The 11,750-nt window shown below is 41.7% G+C and overlaps 1 protein-coding gene across 1 annotated transcript in view; it reads right to left on the bottom strand.

The window, feature by feature from the left end:
* Window positions 1–422: 422 nt before the first annotated feature.
* Window positions 423–11,750, bottom strand: part of SLC5A12 (solute carrier family 5 member 12) — a 29,839-nt gene continuing 18,511 nt past the window's right edge. The window contains exons 9-15 of the mRNA XM_019477142.2: window positions 11,115–11,227; window positions 8,902–8,969; window positions 8,279–8,365; window positions 6,808–6,986; window positions 4,964–5,067; window positions 3,314–3,441; window positions 423–856 (exon numbers count right to left, since the gene is read on the bottom strand). Coding sequence (XP_019332687.1) covers window positions 692–856; window positions 3,314–3,441; window positions 4,964–5,067; window positions 6,808–6,986; window positions 8,279–8,365; window positions 8,902–8,969; window positions 11,115–11,227 — 844 coding nt within the window. The 3' untranslated portion in view covers window positions 423–691. The remainder of the gene's footprint in view (window positions 857–3,313; window positions 3,442–4,963; window positions 5,068–6,807; window positions 6,987–8,278; window positions 8,366–8,901; window positions 8,970–11,114; window positions 11,228–11,750) is intronic.

The following is an 11,750-nucleotide window of genomic DNA, read 5'->3' as shown; positions in this document are numbered from 1 at the left end:
CTGCCTAGACATGAAATAAGATTTCCAGAAGCTCTTAAACCTCTTGGACTGCTTTTCAAAAATCTCATTCATGTTTAAATCATTTTTACGAGCTAGGGACTTTGGTCATTGCTCAAATGAGGGTCTGAATGAAACAGCTAATAGAAGAGTTGGATACTGAGGCTACTTGAACGTACATCCTTTTACAGCATGTTGGCTAATGACCAGGATAATTAAACAAAATACCTCTGATCCCAAAGCTCTTTACCTTTTGCATACTGTACAAATCAAACAGAAGTCCTCTCAGCCACCACTGGGACATAGCCATCACTAATGCCAGCAGCAAAAATAAACATGTCCAGGATGAAACTTAAAGAATCCCCCCCTGGGTAGTTGGAGTCTCCAAATTGTAGGTGTGCAGAATATATAAAATACAGCCACAATGTGGGTATTAACATTTTATGACTCGCTTCTATATTTCTTTTGAAATAACAGGATTCCCAGCATTTCACTGTCTCCTAAGAATGGATGCCTTGTTTTTTAAATGTATTTCATAAATAAAACCTGAGTTCGTCTTCTTAAGTAACTTGATGTGGCACTAGTCATCTACAACTTTGTAGAATGCAACAGACAGGGATGGTCCTTGTTTTTCAAATCTGGAGCAATGCAGTTTCATTGCCATAGTAAATTATGTTATTTTCCAAATCATATGTTAGAAATGCGTTTCTGTGTCTAAGCTTGGGTTAGTGTAAGATTTTTCATTGGGATTATAACCAGGTAAATAGCTTGGAATTTCTTTCTTGAATCCATCCTGGGAGGCCTTGTCTATTCCTATCACCTTTGCAGTATCTTTACACAGATTATTTTCAGAATCCTCCTGAGAAAAGAAAAAGGAAGAATAAATAATTCATGTTGTTTGAACTATGAATTAAAGCAACCCTAGTAAACCCTATTTATACATCTCTGTCCAACCAGAGTTGTAAATGATTCTATCCTCCTTCACTCCTAATGAAAGACCCTCCCATGTGTATATTTAGCAACTGACTTGAGTGCTATTAGAAAGGCAATACTTTATTTTATTTTTCTTAGGGTGTGTAATAAGTGCAGGCAGTCCACCAGGTAGGTGGTCTAACTATGGCACTTTACACGAAGCACCATGTGTTAGAATGTCATTGATCCCAACTGGCTTTCACCTCTTGGGTGTGGTGGGCATGGAGCCTATCCACGCTGGCCCAGGCCACCAGGTGGGGGCACTCCAGCAGTCTCCCAGGAGGCTGCTGGACACCCCTTCACCCCAGTCCTAGCCCCCCACCCTGAGAGCTGGCAACTGTCAACAGCTGATGGGGGAGGGACAGAGCCCCTCCATTGTGTAGCCTCTTCAACTACTCCTGCTGGGGTCTTGGGGGAAGCCAGGGCAGGCCTGCAAGGCAGAGGGGCTCCATTTCCCCCTCACACCCCAGGCACAGAAGACTCTGCTACCGTCAAGATGCTTGCACAGGGGACAGGGTGGAAAGGGAGGCCCCCACCAGTGCACATTGCCCAGCCCAGCTGCCCCCAAGACCCCAGCAGGGGCAGCTGGAGGGGAGCACCTGTGGTAGGGACAGCTCCCTTCCCCCACACCTGCCCCCCTCCCCCCTATGAGAGTATCCTGACAGCAGCAGAGGCTGCTGTGCACAAACCTGGGGCTTAGGGAGAGGGAAAAAGCCCCCTGCTGTGTGGCCTGCCCCAACTACCCATGCTGGGGTCCTGGTGGGAGTTGGACTGGGCCTGTGTGGCAGGGGATCCCTTCCTCCTGCCCCCTGCATGAGTGTCTTGACAGTGGCAGAAGTTGCTGTGCCTGGAGTTGGGCAGGGGGGAAACAAAGACCCCTGTCTCATGGATCCAGCCTCTCAAAACTGCATGGGTTGTGGGCACACAATCACCTGAAATTAACCCTTGCAAGGAGCCTGCCCTAGAGTGCCCCACTCTTACATTACATCAGACAAGGATTAAATTTTCATGTGATTGGCCATTTTAAAAGCACTCTGCAGCCATGAGCATTTGTTGTATTTTGGCTGCTGAGAACTTTTAGGGACCTCATCACACAAAAAATGTAACTTCTTTATACTCCCTTAATCTGGTTATCAAGCACAACTAAAAAGAAACAAGCTTGTTTGTGTCTGGGACTGTCATACGAACTTGAAAAAGTTGCATGCTCCCTATGCACATAGGTATCCAAAGCTATACACACAAGACATACAGCACAGTTGGTGCTTCAAAACATTGGGGTACTAAATTTCCATTAGAATCAATGGGCGCATCTACACATCACTGTACTTTAGTACCACAGTAAAGTATCGGTGGTTACTGTGCTGTGTGCACAGCACACAGTTAGATTTTGTACTACACTGAGGGAGTGTGCCACTACAGCGAAGTAGCTGGAGAGCACATGTAGATCTGTGTGATCGCTATGTTGCCATAGCACAGCGATGTAGTGTGTCGCTATGTTGCTGTAAGGTGATGTGTAGACGTGCCCAATGTGTATTAGGCACCTTTTAAAAGCTGGCTATAGTCAGCTAGGTCAGAGGACAGCAATATGTTGGAATTTATCTTCTACTTTGGAGCAGGCTATTTTCATCCTCACCCATGCTACTACCACAGTTTCTGTCATTATTTCCCCCTGCTGCCTCATGGGCTAAGCCCCCCACTGCTGAAACCTCCTGGCTCTGCAAGCCAAATATGGCCCATCGGCTGGGGTTGCTAACTGCTGGGCTAGGTGATATTGAAAAATCCTACTATTTCCCTGTCTGTATCTCTAGTCACTAAAGATAAATCTTCCACTTAAGTTCCTATGTCTCAAAGAAAGTTAAATGGGAATTAGGCTTCTAAATCAATTAGGCAGTTTAAAAATGTTACCTAAAATCTACTGTTTAGAAATGCTTTAAGACCTTTCAAGGAAATTATTGCCTGTTTCCTTCTGCATTTCTTTATTTAAAAAATGCTTGTTTGGCTTCTCTCTTTTTAATTAAGAGGAACAATATGGTCAGTTCCCTTCTGTTGAGGTTTAAATAGATTATACCTTGTATTTCCCAGGTCATTGACTCACATAACAGGGATTATTATTATTTTAAGATTCTACAGTCTTTTCCATCCCTGATAAATTGTAACATATTGTGACACAGTGGGTGGCTGTCTGAAAAAAAAACATGGTCTAGGATTTTCAGAAAGTGTGCAGGCTTTGCTTCTGTATGCAATAGAAATCTTGAAGGTGAAATCTAAATCATATCCATTTATCAAATATTTTATATAGTATAGATGTAGACAGCAGTGGGCTGTTCTGTTATGAAATACTCACATGAATTACTTTGCTGCCATGGTCAACACCACACCAACATAATGTTCTGTATCGTGTAGACCAAAAGCAAACTAGGTTGCAGACAGGCCTAATTAACACTGGTTTAATATCTTTACCTTTGTTCGGTCCTATAAAAAAAAAGATGGTTAGCGATGTGATTTTTACATACACCTATATGTATGCCAAGCAAAGAAATGATGAAACAAAGCTAGAGCTGGATAAAATCATATCATGACCTTTGGGTGTGTTCAAATATTATCTTTGGCCAGATGAATGTCAAACATAACAACATAGTCTTTAAAAGTGGTGTCATGTATTCAATCTGACACTTTCTAAGTGCAGTTAAAACACAAAAAGATGCAAGTTCAAACAGTTTAGCTTGTGTTAAATGTCCACGTGACACTGCAAAGTGTTCTGTTTTAGGCAAGGGTTATCTCCTAGCATCTTCACTGCCAGCTAGCTATCGGTCTTGGGAGACCATGAGGATTGCACCTTTGGTAGGTTACCAGTAGGGCTGTGCGAAACAGCAGTGTTCTGCTTCGACATCTGTTTCGATGGAACAGTGTTTTGTTTCGAGTTTTGTTTCATTTTGAAAACACTGTTCCATTCCGTTTTGTGGAAATGGTTTTGCTGTTTTGATTGGGCTGGGGAAGGGATCTCAGCTCAGCTCAGTTTCCCTTCTCAGCCCAATCGCAGCCCTAGTTCTCTTCTGTCTCCCATCACCTGGCTGGCTGCTTTGAAACTCAAAACATTTAAAAACTTGCAAAATGTTTCAGCTGCCCTCGTTTCATTTTGAGGCTGTTTCAAAGGCCTTTGTTTCATTTCACTGTTTCAAGCTCAATATGAGTCAAAGCAGTGTTGAAACGAAACAGCCGGCAAAATTTCGCACAGTCCTAGTTACCAGGTACCACTACAGCTACTTGAGTGGCTGAGGAGTCTGATGCACAATTGGCAGACTTTCCAGCAAGTTGCACTTACAAACTCAGTTCAGCCTGCACTGGCATCTCCTAGCATGCACTAACTTAAATAGGTCATTACATTCCAATGAGTTGCAACTGTTGCAAGTGCATGTGTGACAAGGCCCTTACTTAATTTATCTGGGTTGGGTAAATCAGTTTGGGGATTTTGTACTGATGTTATTTAGGGTTGTATTTTGAAGGGCAAGTTGAGGAAGAGGATATAAGTATATGTCTGTCATTTACCACTTTTAATATTAAAATCTTGTTGAACTTTTCCATAACAGAACTAATAATGAGCTGAATCCTGGGATGAGCCATGTTTGCTATCATTGCAGCAGAATATGTAGGATAAACGTGATCCTCAACCATCTGTTTCCAAGATCCTAGGTGACTGAAGTCAATCCACAGTGTAACTTAGAGCAGGCCTCAAACATTCCTTAGATTTCTAACTTTATGCTCCCTTAAGGTGCTGTGGTGGCTTAGATGGATATTCTTCAGCATTCAGAGTTAACACAACTAGAATTTTTTTGGCAAGTATTAATCCATAGGTATCTATAAACAGATTAGCTTTTATTGCTCAGGATTCAACTCCGCTGGTTCTAAGTTGGCAGTCTTGAACTTGTCTGTTGAAGTCTTTGAACAACACATTCTAGACAAGCCCCAGTGCAAAAATCTTTAATAAACAACTTACCTGTGATAAAGCTTATCAAAAGTCCTGCCAAAATACACCCTAAACAGCCCACAGCACTATAGTAAAGGTAGGACAGGGAATGCCAGGTATCTGCCAGTTGTGGTCTATGGAAGTACAAGAATAAAAGTCATAGTTAGCAATAACATGTAAAAGACTTATAAGGGCAAAAATGACTATAGAGGGATATATATATAATTAATAAACTAATACAGACAGATTTCAGAATACAATACATGTCAATTCAATGGCAAAAGTGAAATATGCATAGATTGCATTTAGTCCAACTAGTAATTTTAAAAATAAAATGTGCATATTTTCTACTTTGTGATCAATGCTAGAACTCTTAGTAATAAAAATTGACTTTCTTAAGTTCCATTATACATGTCACACTCCACTTTCCAGAAATTATACGCAGAAGTTATACAAAATTAACTTAAGGCCCAGTCCTTCAAAGTATTAAATACCTGTTCTGCAGTTTGATGACACATTTAATGCTCATTTCACAATTTCAGACCCTTCCTTACTAAAGTCCCCTCACTTTTAATTTATAACTTCCAGATTTTTTTCACAAAATTAGTGTCCTTATAACTCAAGGGATCCCAAAGGTTTCCACAAGTGGACAACACCTTAGTGCCATCATATGGACAAACTCCTCATCTCCCTATTAATACTTCTACCCTATTCATCCTTGCAGTAATTGCATACATAGAGAAATTGTCTTATGGGCTGTGTAGAGACATTTGGGGAGGTTGTGAGGAGTTTAAAAAGCCACCCAATATAAGGTAAATTGAGTTGGAGGGGGTGGGGGGATTGGGAGGTCAAGCAGGCTTTGTAGGGTATCGGTGAGTCCCCAGGTAGGATTGTGAAGATGGGGAGCAGGCAGGATCTGAGGGAGAGATTGTGGGGCAGGTGGTGTCCACAGTGGAGTTAAGAGGGATTAGGGAGCTAGCAGGGTCTGCAGGGGGAATGGGGAATTGGGCATGGTCTGTGTGGGGGGGCATTGAAGGGATTGGAAGGGCAAGCAGAGTCCCTGGAAGAAATCAGAAAAATCTGAGGGGCAGGTGGGGTTCACAGGGATGTTCAGGGGGAATGGCATGGCAGTTCTCTCCTCCACCTCCCAGGAACAGGGGCTATTTTTAGCCTCCTAATGCCCCCCTCCTAACCCCCAGATGCACAATGCCTCCCCCCGCCTCCATCCTTCCCACCCCTCATCCCACCAGGACTTACTCTTTTAGCTCCTAACATCAGCAAATGCTTATAAAACCAGCACTGAGAGCAGCTTGTGGGATGGGGGTTTTGGTGGGCTGCAGAGGGTTGTCCCTCTGGGAGTGGGACAAGGAGCAGGCTAAAAATAGCTTGGTCCTGGGGAGGAGGTAGGAAAAGTACAGCTCTAGAGCTGAAACTGATAGCTGGGCTTTTCCAGCCCTGGGGCTCACCATGAACGTACAGGAGTTCAGTTCGATCAATCTAAAAATGGTCAACCCGATCTAAGTCAGACTACCTTGGAAGTATAACTTAGATTGGGTTAGCCATTTTGAGACCATCCAGCCTTTCTGGAACTTCTGTGGAGTTTGCACTTAGCTCCAACTAGTTATGGATCTAAGTGTAAGGACTGCATCTGGGCAACCTAAGCTAGATGGAAGCGCTTAACATTTTCTCTTGTGTTCAGTAGAATATGTCTCCCACAGCGCACCAGATGTCTGCGCACCATCAGTATGTGCTCTTAGACCACTGGAGTTCCAAGGCCACAGTGTTCAAAGCATACTTCAGCCTAAACCTAATGCCGTGTAGTAGCTACCTCTTATAGTAGAGTATTAATACACACAAAAACTAGTGGAAAATACCTGAAAGGAGGTTCAGTAGGAGCCATTGTAGCTAGTATCTCTGTGCTGTTAGCTAGAGTGCAGTTGGCTGTTGATAAATCCAGAGGAAGGGTTTTTGAAGATGGTGCCGGATAAATAAAAGCTCCAATACCTACCCAAAAAGCTAATGTGATTCCAGTCAAAAGGCCTCCCAAGGCACCCTGAATTAATGCAAAGTGACATTATCAGAGATGACTGAAATATGCATGCGTTTGAAAAGACAGATGGTGGGTACATTGCATTAGGTGATATTTTTCCTGTAGACATTCATATAGGGGTAAAAAACTCCCATTTACTCCAGTGGCACAAATTCAGGCCTTATTTGTTAAAGTTGGTTAAACAATTGAGTTGTGATGGGTTAATAGGATGTTTCTGATTGTTTTTGGAGTTTTTTTGCTTTAATTTTAAGTAGGATTTTTTTGTTTTTAATCCCTCAAAACTGGAAATTTGTGGGGGAGGGAAGGCAGGTGGAATTCCTATGAGAAGCTCATATTTTGAAAAGTGTTTCCCTTTGTTATATTTCATCCATGCTAAGGAAAATCCTATCTTCCTAGAATCTGCACAGTGAAAGGACAAAACTATCTTTTAAAACCAAAACTGAAATTTTACTTAGGAAAAACCCTATTTGTTTACTAGTTAAAACTAATATCCCCAAGTGCAGTTTTTCATATTAATCACCAGTTAAAAGTGGACATTTTAAGGTGTACATTCTAAATTACTGGATACCAGATCTTGTGCATTTGTTACTACCTATAGTTAATAGACATTAATTGAACTAGTAATGTAGCCATATAGATAATGAAAGCCACAGGGATTAAAATTGCAACAGTTGCTCCTGTAAATTTTACATATGGTATGAGTTATAGGAACTATTCAGAAGGAAAGAGAATATATATGTGAAATGACATCATCTTTAGTTTTGCCTTATCAGGAGAAGTTACATTGTTCTGTATATATTAGGAGTTCCTATTTTTTCCAGTTTTTCATTGTGTTCCATGAGACTTAAGAGCTCAAGAGTAAAAACTCAGACATAAGCAATAGTGAAGGCTTGTTTCATTAATTTTGCATCTAGATGTGAATTTCCCTGGGCTTTTAGGGATTTGATTTGGACTATTCTCTCCTGAGAAGCTTCTAAACAAAGCAAAAAATCTAAAAGCAGAATAATATAAATGAGATACAAGTTGAGAGAAACTGGGCGCATCTACACGAGATGCTAAATGCGCAGTAGACTAATTCTACTGCTCATTAGCACATCACAGCAAAAGTCATGCTAATGCACTAATGCACAATAGAATTAGTCTACTGCACATTAGCATCACTACAAAGGTGTGTTATTATAGGTACTTAACCTAATGTGCAGTAACTATTGAGCATTAATGCATGTGTAGATGCACCCAGTAATAGAGATTTTCTTTTTAACGATGATATTGAAAATGATGATGATATCTCTTACCTTCCAATTAGTCCAAGGAACCACAATTCCTAATGTAAATAACCCTAGCATGGGCCCCCCACACATGCCATGAATGCTGAGTGAAGCCTGTTGAAAAAAAGGCACAATAGACCATTATTAGAGGGTTAGTTACTGTCATTTGAAATTAGCCTCATTCCCATAGCTATAGTTTATCTGTTCTTATTCCAGGGCCTTTATGACTATTTCTTCCACTAGAAAATATTACAAAAAAAATGATACAAGGTATGCAAATCCTAATGCCATTGTAGTGTCAATGAAAAGTGTGATTTTTTTTTTTTATTTATTTATTGTCCCAAAGATAAAATGGATATAGGACGTTTTAGAAGGATTGCCCTTGTTTGGGTAACTGATCACAAAATTAGACTTAATACTAAGGTTGGATTGACAATATTTTTCTTTGAAACCAAACTTATTCCAATTAACTTAGATGGTAATTCACTGGGTCCTAAAAAAAAGAGATTTATTCATTAAATGACTTCTGGGAAGTGCACATCCTGTTTTAGGAGTTCTTACAGAAAAGTCCAGTTGATATCACTGAGGAAACAAACTGGCTGTTAAGATCAGTTTTCTTTGGTTGGACAGTTCCATGAGTGTCTACGTACCTGCACAACTCCTCCCAGAAGTGATGCTGCCACAGCCATTGAAGTGCACAGGACACCAAATAATATACCTAAAAGATATCAATAGCAAGTATGTGTAGCAGTTACTTAGCACACTGATGATCAATAGCCCTGGTGACCTCAAATTCCCCTGTAACCCTGAAATTAATTCTTTGTTTACCCATCCCATCAGCTACAAGATCAGATAGCATGCTGGAATTCTCATTGTGGACTTCTATGTTTTAAAGGGTCTGATAACAAATCCTGCTGGTTTGCTTAATAACTCAGCTTTAAAGAGTTAATGTTAGTTTGGAAATTACAGCTCCGGGTGAAAATGCTGCAGCTACTATACTTTCAATTAACATAAAAATTATTATAACTGAATGATGTTAGCAACAAAAAAAAAAATCATAATAATAAAAAAAGAAAAAGAAAACAAAACCCTCCATTTTCCAGTTTCTTTGGTTTTGCATTTGGCAGGCGTATACTAAAAGGAAGATGATTTTTTTTGTTTGGAAAAATTGACCATTTAAAAATGAAGTTAAAAGTTATTCTCTAAGGTAAGACAGAAATGTTTTATGGTCACTGGCTTGACATTTTGTTGGCACAAAATATCCTTCCATTCTGCCTTCAACATTAGCTTGCCAATATACCTTTATGAGCACAGGGGTAATTAGTTGTGTTAAGCTGTGGCATAACAAGCAGAGTTGGCACCCAGGGGAGCAGGATCTGCAGGTTCTGAGACTAGGGAGGGCTCATGGTTCAGGGGAGGGGGGAACTTGAGTCTGAGAACAGGGTCAGGGGGCACATGGGTTCCAAGAGCAGGGCACAGGGATAATACAGCTTTGGAGAAGGGGGTGGGAGGTACTTCTGAAAACAGGGGTGGGGGAAGCATGCAGTTCGGGGGGGAACTGCATGATTCTGAGAGCAGGGAGCATGCTGGTTCCAGAGTTTCAAAGCGGGGGGTTGGGGGGGGGGTGCATGATCTTGGAAGGGGAGAATGCAGTAGTCTACACATGCTGGGAACTCCTAAGCAGTCCCCAGCTGAGCTGCTGCTACTGCCGATGCCACCACCGCCACTTACTCTGCCCACCCCACTGTCAGAGCAGCCAGAGACTGTTTTGGAGTTCCCAGCTTGGATAATTCCTGGGGCTGGTCTTGCAGTCAGACTCTGCTGGGGTGGGAGGTGGTTTCAGCACCCTTCCTAACATGGTGCCTGGGGCAGGTGCCCCTCTTGCCCCTCCCTCATTACTCTACTGGTTAGGTTAACCACCACTACCTACCTCTGACAAAATAGGTTGTTGCCTATAAAAGTTCATGCCTGTCTGAACCAGTTAGTTTCTGAGGTGTTACCCTGCCCTGATAGCCTGTTTTCTGCATAAACTTGTTGAGGCTTTGGACATATTCTTTGGTTTGTTGTCTGTCACTAGTTCCCATTTAACAAATAACCATGCACATCCTTAGCTCCAATCCTGTAAAAAGAATTCACAGTGCACTCAATAGAATTACTCGCTCATGCACTTGGACTTCAGGAAACAGAAAACTCGGCATGTGCTTAACTGCTTACAAGGCTGAAGCCAGAGGGAATTTGTTTTCACAATGTGGCTATCCAGCATACTATGTGAAACAAAGCACTGTGCACATTTCTGAGAACGAGCAATAGGTAGTATTTTGAAACACTTGAAGGATAAAATAGTTTAGAAAGGGATTCAGTATCTGAAATTCTGCCTTTTATAGAGACAAGTGATTTGCAGAATTCATAAAGATTTATTGTTTGGGTCACCTAAGCTTGGTGACTATTCCACTAAAGCAGTTGTATGTGCTAGTGATATCAAGACTTCACTGTGTAAATGCTATGATCATTCACATGCTATAAGTTTGCATTGATACAAAGGGCATATCTTTGCCACCTCAGCATTGCTTAGAGAGCTGCAGTGAGCCATGGCACACCTGTTCTGCACATGTTAAACTCCAACCTGGACATGATGACTGCCTTAGTCGTGCTGGCATGACACTATAAGCAGCGCTGTTATAAAGTTTCATCATTTCCATTTTGGAGAGCAGCACACTGTGCTACACGGCAGACCCTTGTAGCATAGTCTGTAGGCAATGTAGACATGGTCAAAGGTTCCTGATGGGCAACGAGGGGGTTAGGAAAATGTGTTATGTCATCATTATAAATGTACGTAAGTACAAGAGCCATCTACTGTACCTACATAGGCCTTTGCTGACCCAGGTGCTCATGTTTTCTGAGAGATTTGGCAAACAGTTCTTGACAAAATCCTCGAATGTTACTGTTGCAAGAGCATTTATGCTTGCAGCTACAGTGCTGTAGAGGCAAAGAAGAGCAACATAAAGGTAATGATGATCAAAATAACAGAAGTAAACTGCCAGGTAATATTACCTACATACAAAAATGCTGGCCCAGAATATTAGAAGATGTATCAGGTTGCTTGTGACAGTTTAAAAACATTTGAAGAAAAAAGATTAACTTATTAATTTTTTTAATTATTTCCTTTTATGATGCTAATTTTGTGCATATAACTGAATAAATGATGGCAGAGATTAAGTTCCACCACTGACACTTACTGGGTGCATCTACTTGTTCAATTAGTGCAGCACAATAAATTCCAGAGCAGTTCGTGCTGGAGTTTACAGCTCCCAGGAACAGTGTCTACACATGCTCCTGGGACTGCAGCAGTATGAGCTGGGAAGAGCAGCCACAGTCTGGCAGAAGGCTCAGGGGGTCAGCCCCAGGCTCTGGGTCACAGATGGCTGGGGCATGAGAGTGCCCAAAGAGCAGAGCTGCATGGCTAGGCAGCTGGCAGAGGTTTGGCCCCTTGCCGTCTGGG

Source organism: Alligator mississippiensis, chromosome 2 (assembly GCF_030867095.1).
Source record: "Alligator mississippiensis isolate rAllMis1 chromosome 2, rAllMis1, whole genome shotgun sequence".
NCBI classification, from domain to species: Eukaryota; Metazoa; Chordata; order Crocodylia; family Alligatoridae; genus Alligator; species Alligator mississippiensis.
Note: the sequence above shows the minus strand (reverse complement) of the source record. Positions and strands in the feature narration are given on the sequence as shown.